Source organism: Rhinolophus sinicus, chromosome 1, assembly GCF_057876585.1.
Source record: "Rhinolophus sinicus isolate RSI-liver-muscle chromosome 1, RSI-T2T, whole genome shotgun sequence".
In the NCBI taxonomy this organism is placed as follows: domain Eukaryota; kingdom Metazoa; phylum Chordata; class Mammalia; order Chiroptera; family Rhinolophidae; genus Rhinolophus; species Rhinolophus sinicus.
In genome coordinates, this window is record NC_142501.1 from 94,573,626 (window position 1) to 94,592,539 (window position 18,914).

The following is an 18,914-nucleotide window of genomic DNA, read 5'->3' on the forward strand; positions in this document are numbered from 1 at the left end:
ATCCAGGGCTCCTCCACTGGTCAGATGAAGATGTCCAGGCAACTGTGGATTCTGTGGCTAGAGCTTTGTATATTTTCACTGGACAGTCCTGGGGCTTTTCCTGAGCACCAGTGAGGTTTAATTTTTCCTTTAATTTCCACAGCAACCCCATCAGGCAGGTCTTCCTCTCTCATGTTAAAGAAATGGGTTTAGAGGGGAGACCAAGTTTGCACAAGTCATGTGCAGCACAGCCAGGTAACCAAATGCAAATCCCACACCTTTCTTGTCACCATGATAGGCCTCAGAGACATCCTTTCAGCAAGGGTAATGGAGAGTAGGGTTGGGGATGTAGGACTTTCAGATGGTCTCACGGCTGCCTCCTCTGCTCTGCTTTCAGACCACACAAACTCTAAGCATTTATTTCCCAGGCTTACTGCTCTGGCCTAGGGAGAAGCAAAGGCAGGTTGAGTGTGGCAGGGAAATACTGTACCAGGTAAAACTGGACATGTGCTGCTGACCAGGAATAGCATTCCAAAGGACCAGGAATTGGGCCAGGGATACAGGTGTGGACAGGGGTGTGCAAAGCCAGTCTGGGCAGATGTTAAGTCCCCCGATCCAGAAAGAGTGGGCTTGGAGCAGGACTATAGTATGACACCCATAGGCCCAGGGCACTTTTCCTTCAGTGGACCCTTCCAGCATAAAAATGTATATATTTAAAATTATTATTATTTTTTTTAATAATTTATTTTTTAAATTTATTGGGGTGACAATTGTTAGTAAAATTACATAGATTTCAGGTGTACAATTCTGTATTACATCATCTATAAATCCCATGTGTGTTCACCACCCAGAGTCAGTTCTCCTTCCATCACCATATATTTGATCCCCCTTACCCTCATCTCCCACTCCCCACCCCCTTTACCCACTGGTAACCACCAAACTATTGTCTGTGTCTATGAGTTTCTGTTTCTCATTTGTTTGTCTTGTTCTTTTGTTGTTTTTGGTTTATATACCACATATCAGTGAAATCACATGGTTCTCTGCTTTTTCTGTCTGACTTATTTCGCTCAGCATTACACTCTCAAGATCCATCTATGTTGTCACAAATGTTCCTATATCATCTTTTCTTACCGCCGAATAGTATTCCATTGTGTATATATACCACAAGTTCTTTATCCATTCATCTATCGAAGGACGTTTTGGTTGTTTCCATGTCTTGGCCACCGTAAACAAAGCTGCAATGAACATTGGAGCACACATGTCTTTATGGATAAATGTTTTCAGATTTTTTGGGTAGATACCCAGGAGAGGGATTGCTGGGTCATATGGCAATTCTATTCGTAATTTTTTGAGGAACCTCCACACTGCCTTCCATAACAGCTTGTGGATACTGCACCTGCGAGTGCTATTCTTACACTGTATGTAGGGCGGTGGATCCATGAAGTTACAACTGCCATGGCCACCCTAGGGGATGTTGAAAGCCAGAGGCGAAGGAAGTTAAGGCAGGAGGTCCGCACAGTTGAGACCTGGAAGCCCAAACCAAAGGTAAAGGGGCGAGGTCGCGGGTCTCAGAGAGTAACACGGGCACAGATGTGGCGTGATCTCGTGGCAGCAGGGGTTGATAGGAAGAAAATAGACCGACAACCCAATGCACTCCTGCTTGAACTTTGGAAACAGTTGCGTCCGGAACAACAATTCCGGAGAAGCATAAAGGAGGAGTCTGGGAAAGCGCGACCCGTGTCCCTCCAGGACTTCATGCAGCCGCTTGAGGCTGACCCCTTGCAGCTTGATTAGGGGTGGGGCCAAGGTACCCGGTCAGAGGGGACGAGCAGGGACCAGAGGCCCCACGTGGAACTGTCCATACATTGGTCCCCTTCTAATGTACAGAGGGTTTTGGCTCTAGTTGACACTGGCGCCGACTGCCAGAACTGTTCCCTGGACCAGCAATCTGCATTGATGGCTACGGGGGAAAAACTGTGACTGTGAAAGCCGTTTCCTTACCACTGGGTATAGGAAGGCTCCCTCCTCGTACCTACAAGGTTTATGTCTCCCCCGTTCCGGAGTATATTCTAGGGGTGGACGTGCTACATGACCTCAGCTTACAGACGTCGGTAGGAGAGTTCCGTCTCCGGATCCGGGTGGTGAAAGCGGTGACACGCGGGCATGCTCACCACCCTCCTCAAGTGTTGCCACAGCCCTGGCGCGTGGTTACAGTGCGACAGTACCGCCTGCCAGGAGGGCAGGAGGAGACTGGTCATACAATATTGGAATTGGAGAAGGCACATATTGTGAGGCCAACGCACAGTCCCTTTAACTCCCCAGTATGGCCTGTCAAGAAGCCAGATGGGACCTGGCGAATGACTGTGGACTATAGGGAGTTAAATAAGGTGAAGCCAGGGGTGGTGGCTGAGTGGCCACCGCAAGTGACTAGTATACAGAGGTCCCGATACCGGGATGATTTTGCGAGGAAACTATGTGCTCTCACTATGGCCTATTATGGGGTCCCCTGTTCTGTTACATGTTGAAACTATGCAAGGGACCCCAAGTACTGCCATAAAGGTCTGGTACCACAAACCGGGAAAGGTGCCAGTGGCAGCAACCCTCCTTTCCCAGGACAAAAAGCTAGCATGTATCCTCCCAGATGGAAGGGATTTGCCGTTGTTGGTTCCTAAGACTACCGTTTCTTTTCGTCCGTAGGTGTCAGTAGGCTAATACGGCACAGGGAACCTCGCGGAAGACGCTTGTTGCGTAGATTGTGAGGCGAGACCCTGTAGGGGTGGAGTGTTGGGACAGAGCCCCGGAGAGTAGTTTACAGGCTCTCGGCCTCACGTGAAGGGGTGCTGGCTCGGGTGGTGAATGGCCGTTGGCTGTGGCTGATTGGCCGTCGGCTGTGGCCGGTTAGCCAATTGGCCGCTGGTATAACTGCTGTGACTACGGAGGACTGCCGAGGATTGCCGAGGAGCCGAGCAGAGCCGAGGAGGGAGGAACAGAGAGGAGAGAGTGGAGAAGAGTCGTCTGTCGGCCAGTTGGTGGAAAAGCGGACGGCAGGTCGGCGTCCGGTGGGCCCAGCCTCCAGTGAGACCGTGGTGGTATGGCTCCCCTACCCATGGCTCCGTGGGTGTTTCTTGTTGGCCTCACCGTATCCTGCGTTCTTGTGTGGGGAGCGGGAGCAGAGACCCTGCAGGCTGCCCCGTCTGAAAGATGGCACGGCGAGAAGGCCTCCGCGCACGACACGGCTGCACCAGTCTGCATTCCCACCAACAGTGTATGAGGGTTCCTTTTTCTCCACAGCCTCTCCAACACTTGTTACTATTTGTCTTGTTGATGAGAGCCATTCTGACTGGGGTGAGGTGATATCTCATTGTGATTTTTATTTGCATTTCTCTGATGATTAGTGATGATGAGCATTTTTTCATATGTCTATTTGCCATTTGTATGTCCTCTTTGGAGAAATGTCTCTTCAAGTCCTCTGCCCATTTTTCAATTGGGTTTTTTTTGTTGTTGTTGTTGTTGAGTTGCATGAGTTCCTTGTATATTTTGGATATTAGCCCCTTATCGGAGGCACTGTTTGCAAAAATCTTCTCCCATTCAGTTGGTTGCCTCTTTATTTTGTCGATGGTTTCTTTTGCTGTGCAGAAGCTTTTAAATTTCATACAGTCCCATTCGTTTATTTTAGCTTTTACTTCCATTGCCTTTGGAATCAAGTTCATAAAATGCTCTTTGAACCCACGGTCCATAAGTTTAGTACCTATGTTTTCTTCTATGCAGTTTATTGTGTCAGGTCTTATGCTTAAGTCTTTGATCCATTTTGAATTAACTTTGGTACATGGTGATAGATAGCAGTCCAGTTTCATTCTTTTGCACGTGGCTATCCAATTCTCCCAGCACCATTTATTGAAGAGGTTGTCTTTCCTCCATTGTATGTTTTTAGTTTCTTTGTCGAAAATTATCTGTCCATATTTATGTGGTTTTATTTCTGGGTTCTCAATTCTATTCCATTGGTCTATGTGTCTGTTTTTCTGCCAATACCATGCTGTTTTGATTATTGTAGCCCTGTAGTACAAGCCAAAGTCAGGAAGTGTGATACCTCCATTTTATTCTTTTTCCTTAAGATTGCTTTGGCTATTCGGGGTCTTTTGTGGTTCCAAACAAATCTGATGATTTTTTGTTCTATTTCTTTAAAAAATGCCATTGGGATTTTGATGGGGATTGCATTGAATCTGTATATTGCTTTGGGTAATATGGCCATTTTAACTATGTTGATTCTTCCAACCCATGAACATGGAATGTCTTTCCATTTCTTTGTGTCTTCTTCAATTTCTTTCAAAAATGTCTTATAGTTTTCAGCATATAGGTCTTTCACGTCCTTGGTTAAGTTTATTCCTATGTATTTTACTCTTTTTGCTGCAATTGCAAAAGGAATTGTTTTTTGTATTTCTTTTTCTGAGATTTCATTGTTAGTATATAGGAAAGCAATGGACTTTTGTACATTGATTTTGTAGCCAGCAACTTTACTGTATTCGTTGATTGTTTCTAATAGCTTTTTGGTGGAGTCTTTAGGGTTTTCTATATATAGCATCATGTCATCTGCAAAGAGTGATAATTTAACTTCTTCATTCCCAATTTGGATGCCTTTTATTTCTTTCTCTTGCCTGATTGCTCTGGCAAGGACTTCCAACACTATGTTGAAAAGCAGAGGTGATAGGGAACAGCCCTGTCGTGTTCCTGAACGTAGAGCAAAGGGTTTCAGTTTTTCACCATTAATTATGAGATTAGCAGAGGGCTGGACAATCAATTCTAATGCGTCTTTTGGAGCAAAAATTAATATAAGACCCCGTCTTATTTTACTGTAAGACTGGGTCTTATATAACATGCTATAGTATAATATAATGTAATATAATATAATAATATAATATAATATAATATAATATAATATAATATAATATAATATAATATAATATAATATAATACTGGGTCTTATATTAATTTTTGCTCCAAAAGACACATTAGAGCTGATTGTCCGGCTAGGTCTTATTGTAGGGGAAGCACAGTATATTTCTCGACTGTTAAGTAACCTTTATAAATTAAATTTTTAATGGCTGTCTAATTTTCCATTGAATACACATGCTTCATTTGCTTAATCATGTTTCTATTGTTGGACACAAATGATTTCGATCTGTTTTTTAAAAATTTTTCCAATAGTACTTCAATGAACATGTCACATTGCAGAATCTTTCCTTAAGTTAGAATCTCTCAAGTGAGATTACTCAGTCAGAGTAGGAGTCTTTTGATTACTCTTTATGCATAATTTTGGCATCGATTTTCCCTGAAGCAACTTTTACTGTGGGTATTCTAATGATGATTTTCTGTTTTCCTCATTCCTTCCACATTTATTAATTGAAACTTTTCTATAAAGAAGAGTTTTCTCTCCCCCCCTCATTTTTTATTTATTCAGTCACTTATTCATATCAGTATGAGCTCTTGGATAATTATTTTATTCTTTGGGTTATAATTCAATAATACGGTTATTTATTTTGGATAAATTATTTATAAATAAGTATATAATTTGATTAAAGAAATAAGTGGAAGGATTGGATTCTTAGTGATATTAAGTGATAGTAATATTACTTACTATTAAGTAATACTAAGTCTTTAAATCCATTAATACCATATTTCATTCATTTATTTAGGTCTTCTTTGCTTTTTTTTTTCATTAGTGCTGATTAAAAAGCCATGCTGATGAAATGCCAACATATGGGTCTAATGATTAGATCCATGTAGATCTATTTCATTACATTTATACTTATGGGTATAATTTTGGGCTACTATTGTGAATGATATATTTTTATTTCAAATTCTAATTTCTCCTCGTATACAGAAGTGTAGTTCATTTTTTTGTTTCTTGACCTTGTGTCTTGAGACCTTACTGAACTCACCTATTAATTGAAGGGTTTTGTTTTTGTTTTGGTTTCTTTGGGATTTTCTCTATAGAAAATCATATCTATTTATTTTCTTCCATTTTAATCTGTATTCATTTTATTTCTTTTTATTGTCTTATTAAACTGGATAGGACTTGAAGCTTCAGTGTTGAATAAGAATGGTGAGAGAAAACATCCTGGTCTTGAGGTCTTAGAAAGTGTTTAGTCTTTCTCCATGTTAGCTTTAGGTGTTTTTTTTTGTTTTGTTTTGTTTGTTTTTTGTAGTTTACCTTTATTGGGTTAAGAACATTCCCTTCTATTCACAGTTTGTATGCTTAATTTATTTGTGTAGATCCAAGTTTCAGTCTGCTATCACTTTCATACTGCCTGAAGAACTTTTAACATTTCGTATGCAGTGGGTCTGCTGGAAATTAATTCTCTCAGTTTTTGTTAGTCTAAGAAGTCTTTATTTCTCCTTCCTGTTTGAAGGACTGTTTTCCTGGATGTATTTTTTCCTTAAGCTCTTTAAAGGTGTCACTCCCTTGTTTAGTGGCTTATGTGGTTTATGATAAGATTTTTGCTCTAATTCTTATTCTTGTAGTTTTCCATACATTGTTTCCTTTTACTCCAGCTGCTTTCAAAATTTTCTCTTTGTCATGCTTTCAGCAGTTTGAGTATGCTATACCTAGGCATGAGTTTTTTTTCTTTTGTATTTATCCTTGAAATTTATGTATCTGTATTTTAATTTCTGTCACTAGTTTGAGGAAATTCCTGGACTTATTGCTTCAAATATTTCTTCTGCCCCATTCTCTCTTCTCCTTCTAGGATTTCAATTATGCCTGTGTTAGATCTTTTGATATTGGTCTTGGATGTTTGGGTTTCCTCTCTCCATGTAGATGCATTTCTCCCTTCATATTTTGGGCCAATAGTTTGCTCTCTAACCTCATCTCTCTGATAGCTCAAAACAAGAAGTTGTGGATTTGAAGCTAATTTGGCCTTTTCATTGTAAGAGTGGGAGTGATGTTTCTTTGAGCTCACTCACATACTAGGGCAGAAACTGCAGTCAAAATAGTTTTTAAAATGTTAATCTACTCATATGGCTTCATTACAAGCGAGGATGCGGAGGCGTAGAAAGGGGAAGTATGTTGCCTAATTCTCCCAGGAGTTCAGGGGCAGTAGTTTGGCACAACTTCACATTCTCATCACAATGAGAGTCACTAATTGTTACCTCCCAAGGCTGTCGTCAACAGCCCTATTCCCCTTGTGAAGGGATTTTGGGCTAGTTTGTAAGATGATCTAATTCACAACTTGGAGTAGTCAATGGGCAAATGGTTGTAGGGGACAATCTGAGAGTATACAGCCATATTATAGGGTGCCATCAAAATTACAAGTAAATTATAGAACAACCCTCCTTGAGAACCACCTAAAGACTAGCTGAACAGAACTCATATAACTAAGTATATAAAGAGGACACGTTGGGACTGGTAGGAGGAGTGGAGACATGAAACTGGATTGTCCCACACCCACGTGTGACTGTTAAGAATTGGGAGGAATATCTCAACTGTGGAGGTCTCCCCCTGAGGGGTGAGGGATCCCAGCCCCACACTGGGCTCCCAAGCCTAGAGCATCAGTGCCAGGAAGAGTGGTCTCCACAACATCTGGCTATGAAAATCAGCAGAGACTCTGTCTGGGTGAGATGGAGGGCTTCTGTAGACCCATGTGTCCTCTTAAAAGGCCTAATAACAAACTCTCTCACAAACATTCACCCTAAGTTCCAATAAAAGGATGGCAGCTCGAAAAGCACCAGGGACATATGGGGAGGAATTTAATTATCTGGTTTTCGAGAAAGGGCTGGAGAGGCAGCTCTCCCTTGGACTGAAGTGCTGGCCGGTGCCATTGGTCCTTTGTTGAGCCAGACCCCCACACAACTGACAGGCACAAATCTGAGTCTTCATTAACCTGGCTAACACCGTTTGCCCACCCCGGTTATGCCTTGACACCCTCTCCCCATCCAACTAACATGCCCAGACCAAACCTCTTTCACCAGCTATTCCACACAAGTGACCTGTCTCAGCCCATGCTTCACACTTTCATAAAATCTCTCAAAGGTCCACAAACCCCAACAAACACCAGCTGGCCTTGGTATACCCTGTACCACTTGCTGAGCAGCCCCAAGCCTGATACTAGTCATAGCCAGCCTCAGATCTCAGCATAGCCTCTCCCAGCCTCTCCAAGCTCAGCGTAGACAGCTACAAATTATAGATCACATTGTAGCTCCTACCAGGAAGCCCCAGGCTAGTCAAAGGCAGAAACTTACCTGGGTTGGTACTAGGGCTCCTCCCAAGGGTTCCAGAACAAATACACCCAGTGTCCAAATTCAGACCACACCTGAGCACCACCCATTTAGCTCCACAAATGACACACCCAAAGGATGGAATTGACAGGCATCAGAGCCCCAGTAAAGCAAATCCTGCTCACAGAGTCTGCCCCTGCACAACAGCTTATCAGCTGTATTCATGGCCAATCCTCAAAGCCAATCAACCTAAGCTTCAATCCCACCAACTGGCATCCTAACAGCAATTAAGGCTCAACTATAACAGGAGGGCACACAGAACCCACACAAGGGACACACCTGGAGCACCCAGCTCAAGTGACCAGGAAGACTGTGCCACTGGGCCCTATAAGACACCTACTACATAAGGCTACTCTACTAAGACCAGGAGACACAGCAACCCTACCTATTACATAGATACAGACACAGGGAGGCAGTCAAAATGAGGAGACAAAACATGTTCCAAGTGAAATAGGGGAAACGCCAGAAAAGGAACTAAATGAAGTAGACAAGAACAGCAAAAAGAAAAAATAATTTAAAAGATGAGGATAGTTTAAGGGACTTCTGGGACAACATCTGTGTGTGTGTGTGTGTGTGTGGGGGGGTGTTACCACATGGAGTGGGATCTGCCCCAGCAGGCTCTGGTGCCTGTTGAGACCGCCCTTTGTGTGTGCTGCTTATGAGGCTAATTGGGTGATGCTCTGCTATGGTCTGAAGCTGACCTGCAAATATTGGTTCTGGGGCCTTTTGGGAAGGAACTCTGGTGCAGGCCCACTGCCTGTGACCAACTGGAGACTACCTAGTAGGAGCTACATAGTGATCCGCCATTACTTACTGCCTGTGCTAGACCTAGAGTTGCCTGAGGATGTCTGCCACCAGTGCCAGGTCTGGGGTAGCTCTGCAGAAATCCAGGACACCCCAAGGCCTGCTGCCACCTGGTGACTCCCTTTAAGGTACAGCCACTGATGAAGCCTCATGTGGTATGCAAGTTGGGTAAGGCAGTATCTCAGGGAGTCACTAGAGTGGGAACAGTTGTGGTCACCAGATTAATGTATATTCTGATTTGGTGCTGATGCTGAGCCTGGAGCTACTCTGCAAAAGCTGCTCGGAGCACAGTGACTCCAGTCGTTGCCCATCTGGGGCCCACAGAACCCCATAGTTTTCCAAGAAAGGATGCAATGCAGGCAGGCCTGGCTGCTCATGAGAAAGTGCCTCCCGTGCTGGGAGAGTTGGGTGGGGCATGGTCCCAGCCCAGGAAAGATGGAGCCCGCCTGCCATCTACACAAGGGGACCCCCACACAGGGAAAATGACGACGTTCTCCAGCTCTCGCCTGAAGCCACACACCTCAGTCTGCACGGCTTGCACCCAGTGACCCCCAAACCACCGTCCCTCTGCCAGAGCCCACGGTGAGTGCATGCAAGTGAATGAGTCTGTGCACAGGCCCTTTAAGAGGACCTCTGGGTTTCCCGTAGCCTCTGTCCCACCTGGACAGTGGGAAACCTCACTGTTTTTCACAGCCAGATCTTGTGGGAGCTCCTCTTCCCAGCACAAGTACCCGGGACTAGGAAGCCTGGTGTGGGGCTGGGGTTCCACACTCCTCCTCCAGGGGGGGACCTCTGTGGCTGAGATATCACTACTGACTGTCAACTGCCAGATGAATGTTTGGGGCCAGCCCATTTCACGTCTCCACCCCTCCTACCAGTCTCAACTTGGCTTCTTCTTTATATCCTTAGGTATAAAATTTCTATTCAGCTAGCCTTCAGATAGTTCCCCAGGTTGATTGTTCTATAATTTAGTTGTAATTTTAATGTGTTCACTGAAAGGAGTAGGCATAGTGTTTATATACTCTGCCATCTTGGATCTCTCTCCCCCAATATTTTAAATGGGCAAAATACTGACTGACACTTCTCCAAAGAAGATGTACAAACGGAAAAAAACATATGAAAAGATGCTCAACATCATATGTTATTAAGAAAATGCAAATTAAGACAACAAAGAAATGCCATTTCACACCCACTGGGATGGCTAAAATTAACACTAACCATACCAGATGTGGGTGAGGGTGTGGAGAAGCTGAACTCTCATATACCACTGGGGAGATATGACCCAGTCATTCTATTCCTCATTTACTCAAGCGAAATGAAAGCACACATCCATACAAAGACCTGTACATGAATGTTCGCTGCAGCTTTATTTAAAAAGCCAAGTACTGGGAACATAAGTCAGACAGAAAAAGCAGAGAACCATATGATTTCACTGAGATGTGGTATATAAACCAAAAACAACAAAAGAACAAGACAAACAAATGAGAAACAAAAACTCATAGACACAGACAATAGTTTAGTGGGTGCCAGAGGGTAAGGGGGTGGGGGGTGGGGGGTGGAAGATGAGGGTAAGGGGGATCGAATATATGGTGATGGAAGGAGAACTGACTCTGGGTGATGAACACACAATGGGATTTATAGATGATGTAATACAGAATTGTACACCTGAAATCTATATAACTTTACTAACAATTGTCACCCCAATAAACTTTAATTAAAAGAAAAAGCCAAGCACTGGGAACAACTCAAGTATCCCTGAGCAGGTGAATGGATACATAAAATGTGTTATATCTATACAGTGGACTCTACATACTGGGCAATAAAAACAAATGCATTATTTGACTCATACAGCATAGATGAATCTCAAAATGACTGTGCTGAGTGAAAAAAAATCAGACAAAAATACATACTGTATGATTCCATTTATATGGAATTCTAGGAAGTGCAAATTAATCTATAGTAGCAGAAAGCAGATAATTGCAGGGGCATGGGAGAGGGTAGGGAGGAGGGAGAACAGGGAGGCTTATAGGGAGGGATTACAAAGAAGCGTGAAGTAACTTTCGGAAGCAATAGAAATGTTCATTAAATTGATTGTGGTCATGGTTTCACAGATGTATGTAAAAACTTTAATTATATACTTGAAATATGTGTAGTTTATTTTATGTCAATTATACATCAAAATTGTAAAAAAAAATTAAATAGTCAAAAAAAAAAAAAAAAAAAAAAAGAAAGAAAGAAAAGAAAGTAAAACCAGAGCATTGGATTTGGCAATGCAGAGGTCATTAGGGCCCTCTGCCAGAGTGATTCCAGTGAGTCACGGGAAAGACAGAGATACAGCTGCATTGTGGTGAGCAGAGTGATGGGAACTTCTGATTCTAGAATTATTTCACACTGTGTGTTTCCTAAAATGCTTGCTGCAACAAAACACATAGAATAAAATACAACATTTCATTAAACATATGATCTTAAACAAACCATAGCTGAGTTCACAAAAATAGGGAAATTCCCAGGAAAAAATGGGGGGAGTTAAAAAACAATGAAATATAGTGGTAGTTAGAAACCCAGGTATATTAGTGATCACAATAAATGCTTACTGGTTAAACTCTCTAGTTAAAAGTGGTTGAATTTGAATTGGATTTTGAAAACTCAGCTACATGTTGCTTATGAGAAACATCGCTAAGAAACATAGAAAGATTGAAAATAAAAGAATGGAAAAATATTAACTAGGCAAATACCCCAAAAAAGATGGTGTAGGTATAGTAATATTAGAGAGGAATGTCTTTAAAGTAAAAAAGCTTTATTAGCGATAAAGAGGGTTACTAGTATGAACACAAAGAGCCTCCCACCAGGAAGATGTAACAATTTTAAACTTGCTTGTGTACCTACTGACATAACACTGAAATATATAAATCAAAAGATGACAAAATTAAAAGAGGAAATTGACAAATGCACCACTACAGTGGTTAATTTCAACATGCTTCTCTTAAGAGCAGATGAAAAACTAGTCAAGTTACCAAGGACCTTAAATATAATTAACAACCTCAATCTAATGAGCACTTCAAAAATCAGCATGAACCCTTAAAGAATACACATTTTTTTCAAACACGCATGCGGCATTTGTGAAATAAGACCTTGTACTATGCCATAAAGGCAGTGTCACTAATTTCAAAGACTCATTGTCATACAGATGACATACTCTGATTATAACGTAATTAAACAGAAACCAGAAACAAAAGGATAACTGAAACATACTTCTAATTAAATTATGGGTCAAATAGTAAATCATGATGGAAATTAGAAAAAAAAATAGTATTACAAAATAATGCAAATAGCACATATTGACCATAATGGCATGTAATGAAGTTGTGTTCAGAAGGGATATTCTATCCTTAAATACTAATACTTTTTAAAAGAGTAAGTGGGAGATGAGGAAGTGTGGTGATAAAATGTAAACTGTGTTATTGAGGAGTATGAGAAAGGAAGAAAGTTGGGGTAGTTTATTGCTAGTGAAGGAATAAATGAAGGTCGGGAGGGATGGGGGTCGGAAGCTGGAGCATGCTTGTCAATACCATTCTCATCTCCCTAAAGGACTATTTGTCACTGGTTCACCCCTCTGCAAAACACCCACTGCAGCTCTGCTTCTTACAGGAGAAAATCCAAATACCTTCCCTAGTGTTTGAAGCCTCAGATAGTTATAGAAACAAGACAATCCTATTAGGAAGTCCCAGCTCTATTACAAAATAAAGAAAGCTTTTCTGCTTAAAAACATTCAAATTTCATTTACCACTGACCTCCACAAAACACTCTGAGCTTCAGCATTAAAAGAATACTTTTTCCTTTAGATTCGGCCCCCAGTCCATCCCTCAGGGATACCCTGAAATTATCTGGATTTATGCTGAGAAATTATTTGAGGATTACTCTTGAATCAACTCAGGAAGAAAATGTTCTTTTTTTTTAAGATTTAGAATCATATTCATCCAAATCAAATGCTCTTTTAAAAAACGTACTCTTCATATTTCAGCATTTGTATACTTTAAAGAATATTAAACCTTGCATAGACTACACCAATTTTGTAATCTGGGAGAGTTATTTTAGATATTTTTCCCCAAGGCCTTTATTTTCATTGAGACAGAGCAAGACCTCATGCCAAAAATACCTGAAACTCAAAGAAAGTCTTGACTGTTAGCAAGATCCAGCAAGCATGTCCAGTCCCTTGGCTGTACCCGCTCCCCTCGCTGGCAGTATCTGGGATGGTGATGCGGGCAGGGCTTGGGGACAGGAGTGGGACCTCTGGCATTTTGGTGTAGTCAGTGTCCAGATCATTAGTCATTTAGAACTTCGGGCTTTGGGATCCTCTGGGCCTGAAGCATGTGGACACTGATACCAATATGAGTCTATAAGGTGATGTCAAGCTATGACAACATGGAAAAGACTGCTCAAATGCTCTACAGTCAGGAGATCAGTTCTCGGTTTAATCACACAGTGGGTTGGCGGGATGAGGTGCTCCTGAACGCAGGAGTTACTGAGCAGGCGCCCCTCCCCTATAAGGCCTGTAGCTGGCCTTCCTGTTCACTTGTTCATGACAACACCAACTTGCCACTACACAGTCCTCTGTGCTTGCCAAGGCATGTTCATACCTGTATCTTGCTTGTCCCCGCCATGGTGTGGGAGGTCTGTAAACCAAAGGCTGTTATTTCTGCTGTACAGTTGAGGTGTCTGGCAGAGTGTGGTGACTTGAGAAAGTTTCTGCAGTGGCCAAGGGAGACCCTGTCTTCCTTAGCTCCTCTGGCCTCTTGGACATCACATGACCACACAGACCTCCCTTCCTATTCCCAACTCCTTCCTACTTTGCAACACATTTGAAACTATAGTATCATGTTATTCTTAATTTTCTGAATCTAGTACCTTAAAAGCCTCACAAGTCACAGCTTTGATGTTTGTCTGTTCTTCTCTCAGTTAAGGAGCATTAAAAGCAATTTTACTTTGAGAAATCCCCTATGACAAGTCCTGATAAACCATGTTTGGGAAGGGCTGGTTGAGTGAATGACTTTTGTACAAAAATTTGTATGAAGGAGCATTAACTAGTTGGGAATGAGTGCTTGCCCCACCCCTGGCCTGGGGAATCTCCGGGGCGTTTGATGATTGAATGTTGGGTACAGAATTATCACAAGCTTCAAGGTGCTGTATACATGCTACAACCACGATACATGGATGAATCTCTAAAATGTTATGCTGAGAGAAAAAGCCAGACCCCAAAGAGTACCTACTGCCTGTTCTGGTCATCTGAAACTCTAGAAATGACAAATGTAGACTGTCTGACAGAAAGCAGGTTGTTGGGGAGGAGGAGAAGGAGAGAGGTGAGGAATGACTGGGAAGGGGTGGGGACTTCTTTGGGAAATGGAAACACTCTAGATTTTCATCATGGAGGTAGTTACCTGGGTGTACACACCTGTCAAATGCATAGACCTGTGTACTTTAAATGAATGCCTATAAATGTATATGCATATAAATTTTTTTGATTAATAAATGAGAGAAGGAATATCTCCAAATACTTGCACAGTTCTCCATTTTTCTTCCTGTTCTTAAAGCTGTCTTGGACATTTATCACATCTCAACATGTGTTTACAATTCCAATAATTCTTGTATTTTTGGGGGGAGGGGGAGGGGCTCCAGGAAACCTAACTCAGAGAACACTTCAAAGTGTACGAGCCTCGACATTAATCCAGTCGGTTACATAAGAGAAAACAGAATACAAAGCAAACATATGAGTTTGTTCTTTGTCGCTGCAAACCTCAGGCAGAGCTAGGCTTTTTGCCATGACTAATACAACATATGTATGCTTACTTACACTGCACGTGCTCATGGAGCCCAGCCTGACTATCTAACTGTGTGCAACATTTCCTTCTACTCTTGGGTTTAGCTTCATCGCTTGTTTTCTTGGTTAATAAAAAGTAGCTCTTCATACTTACCTGTCTTTTCTTAGGGGCACATGGGGACCTATGAAATGTTTCTGAACCTCTCTCCTTCCAACAAACACAAGCCTAGTGTAGACATGTGTGCAGATGTTCTCAGCCCTTGTCTGACTCCTCTCTTCTTGCCCTTCCAGACTCCAGAGCCAGGTGCACACCTGCCAGGTGAAGATGAAGATAAGCAGCCCTCCCCTTCTCCTGCAGAACCAGAAGAACAGGGATGGAGCCTGGAAACAGACCACGGTGATTTGGAGACACTGTTCCATCAGATGGAAAGTCAATGGGACACAAAAACTGACCCCTTTGAAAGTATTTCTGACACAGAGTCCATGCCTGGTGACCTCGCAGGGGGAGTCTGCCCCCCTCCAAGTGGTACCTTGGTGGACAGAATAGCATGCTGGGAATGCCCTGATGACCCAGCCACCACACCTCAGGAGCAACATTTGACTGGTGTCCCTGAGCATGACTTAAAGGGAGAACGAGATTTGTCCCTTGAATTCACGGAACAGTCTTACAAAAGTGGGTTCGGAGCCTTTGCTGACATCACTGCAGAAGAGAAGGCAGAACACATCCCGGGCTGTGTGGCCAGCCTGGGGCAAGAGTTGTTGCTGGTAGGGGATCCCTACCACACAGAGGGGTGCTCGCAGGGTGCCACAGGCAGCTACAGCCTTCAACAAGCAAAGATGGTGACTGCACAGGACCTCAAGGGGTTCTCTGTCATTTCTCTTCAGAAATCCAGGTCTGAGAGTTGTCTGTACATCCCAGGGGTCTGGCCCTTCCTTCTGTGGTGCTGTAAACTGGGCTGCAGCTGGCCACACATCCACAATAGGGCCAGAGGACCAGGGCTGCCTCTCAGAGGCCCCCTGGTCAGCACAGCCCCTCTGGGAGCCAGGGCAAAGATGGGAAGTGTCCCAGGCCCTGCAGAGAGCACAGACTTGTCCTCCTCCCAACCCTGCTCTGATGTCCCTGCCAGCTTCCTCTAGGGACATCTTGCCTCCTACATACCAAGCTTTGCCATAGCACCCCAGAAAATATTGATGACAACGGCAGAGCATCCCCAGGACACCACTATTCACACAGAACACTGACCAGGGCCCATTCCATTGCAGAGCTTCCCTTAAGATACCCTGATGACCCCCGGGCGCAGAGCTCTGTGAGGTTTGGGACCCCTCTGGAGGACAGGACAGGCGTGGAACGAGATATAAGAACACAAACCCCTCCTCACCCTGCTCTCATCCAAGTGTCTCATGGGCTTCCTGCTCCCCAAAGAGGGCTCCTTATTTGCAGGATAAGTACAAACGCAGTGTTCTCAGCTGCAGGAGGGCCTCCCAAGAGACGCCCTCTGAATATCTCTGGCTGGAAAACCAGTTGGGATGGGATTCTGGTTCCTGCCCAGTCTCTTCGTGCTGTCTCTCTGCGTTGGTGAGCCTCAGCCCAGGGGAAGTGCCAGTGCCCACAGACTGTAAGTCAGAACACAGCCCGGAAAACAGCCCAGAGGAGCACCTGGGCCCTGGCCCTGCACCAGATGCTGCTGCTGTGATTGACGGACAGAAGCACCTTCAGGACACTTCTGTTGAGGCAGGAAACCAAAGCAGTCATTACACATTAAAGTATACTCTCACAGAGAAAAGAAAGCCACCTGTTTCTCACATCACTCTCGCAATAGCGGGTCCCAGCTGTGGAAGAGACTGCACAGGTTTCTCCAAGAGGGAGTTCAGCTGCCCCAGCGACCATCCCACAATCAAGTGCAACAGAGACTTCAAAGGAAGCAGAAAATGTGGTAGGTCTAGACCCCAACTGCATGGAAAACCCCCTGCAGGGTTTTACAGAAGTAACATCAGCCACCGTGTCTCACTGCAGCAGTGGGTACGAGGAAAGTGAGGGTGCTGGCGTGCTGCTTGCGGGTCCCTGCCGCTGGAGCCCAGGGCACACTCATTTTGTAGTGGCAAGTGCATGCTTGTCATTATAGCTGTTGAGCAGAAAAGTCTGCAGGCCACCAGGAGAGTGGGTCCTTTTCTGGAAACACAGTCCTATGAATTTCTGGAGGAAAGACCAGGCTCTCCCTGCAGTGCTGGAGCACTGCCCTACGAGTCTCCCAGGGCTGGGAAACCACACACTTGTGGCAAGCAGTATGAGCTGCCAGCAGCCCCCAGACTGGGAGGTGATGACGGGGCTCTTTGGCAGGTGGCCTACGCTGCAGAACCTGGGACAGTTCTGGTCTCCCAAGCTGCTTCTGGCAGAGAAGAGACTTGTTCCCCAGAGCCCGTGGGGGGTATGCTGAGCACAGAGGAGTCTGCCGAAGAGAAACCGCCTGGGGAGAGCCAGAGCAACCAGGCAGGGGCAGACGGGGAAGATGCTGCTCCGGTGCCAAGCCCTGGGCCTGAGGACACACGCGGGGCACCTCCGGGTGTGCAGGGTGGCGGGCCCCCTGAGGGCCGCCCTGCTCTGGCCTCTGCCCACACTCCACTGCTCTCTCCGCAAGGACGGCCCCAATGGCTCCACCTGGCTTCTCAGGAGTCTGGGAAGCACCTGACGCTTCCCAGAGTAACCTCCTTCAGGAAAAGCCAGCTTTCAGCTGCCGAGGTGGGCAACTGCTGCTAGCTGGCAGGGAGTGTCCGGCCAGGACCCAGCTCCTCCGTGTGTGCACACAAGCGAAGCTTCCCCTATGGTCGCCCTCCAGGGCATAGGCGAGGGAGCCATAAGGCTGATCCAAGTGGGCGATGTGGAAACACCAGGGAACCTCAAAAGCAAAAGACTGTTCTCAGAAAGCTGCGACGCCAAAAGATTCAAAGCTCCAGAGAAAAGACTCAAGGCTCTAGCTCATAAGACCTTTGCAAATTTTTTTGAGTCCAAAGTTTTAGACAAAGAGAACACCAATGAAAGTTCTGCAGCTTCTCTCAAGGGCCAGAAGATGAGCAGGCTGCTCCAGAGTTCCTGGCGTGCATTTCTGAAAAGCAAGGATGCAGAAGGCCCCAAAAGGCCCTTAGTGAGTTCGGGTCCAGAACCGAAAATACTGAATCCTCTCAGACTGTCTGAACCAGGGACTAAGAGCCACTGTGAGGAGCAGTCAGAGGACAAGAGCTGTGTTTTTAGAAATCACTGGGCACCCACGCTGTCCCCCACAATTTCATCACCCAGCAGTTTGGTCTCTCCAGATAACAGGAGAAAAAGTGACCCAACCATCACAAGCCCCCAAGAAAGTGGTAGGTGCCTACACCCAGGTATCTTCTCTGAAAAGTCCTGGCTGATATCACTCCCCAGCCCTGGTTCGCAGCAGGCTGGGATCAACCACACTCTCCCTTCCCGCTCTGCCTGTTGCTTGGCATATGGAAGCCAGGGTGTGCCTTGCAAACCCTTGAGCCCCAAGCCCCAGAGCCCCAGGCCTGGTGCTCAGCAGGCAGATTTCCGCTACCCTGGCATGGGCAGTGCCATTTCCATCATTTTTCTTGGAAGCTACAGCAACATGGATAGCAGCCCAGAGACCCCTGAAAAGCCCAAGACCTCCAAGGTCCGAACAAGCCTCCCACTTTCTCTACAGACACTGGACCAGGATGACCTGAAGGAGGAGGGCATGAAAAGAAATCAGCATCACCGATGTCTGAGCACAGCACCCTCATTCAGAGACCTTCCTGGGAGTGAGTTGAGTTATCTGTGACTCCCACCAACACCTTTGTTTACCTCTTAAGGCAAGACACGAGGGAACCACACGGGAAATCTTCCTAAGTAAGGGGAGAGGTGAAGTAGGAAGGCTAATCTGCCCATTAGTCCCAGAGCAGCCCCCACCCCAATCAACAGCAGTGTGTGGCCCACTTCTTGGAATTTGCCAACTAAAAGTATGAATTGGCATTTCATTATAATCCTAATATCTAGGTGTCTGTCAGAGGCCCACCC

At 44.7% G+C, this 18,914-nt stretch overlaps 1 protein-coding gene across 1 annotated transcript; it reads left to right on the forward strand.

Annotated features, from left to right (window-relative positions):
• Positions 1 to 17,688: 17,688 nt before the first annotated feature.
• On the forward strand, positions 17,689 to 18,678 carry LOC141570014 (uncharacterized). The gene has a single exon (XM_074324850.2). It carries the CDS (start codon positions 17,689 to 17,691, stop codon positions 18,676 to 18,678), a length of 990 nt encoding a protein of 329 aa, XP_074180951.2.
• The last annotated feature ends 236 nt before the right edge of the window (positions 18,679 to 18,914 follow it).

Excerpts from the sequence above, each read along its gene's own strand:
- LOC141570014 (XM_074324850.2), top strand. The coding sequence starts at position 17,689 with ATGGTCGCCCTCCAGGGCATAGGCGAGGGAGCCATAAGGCTGATCCAA.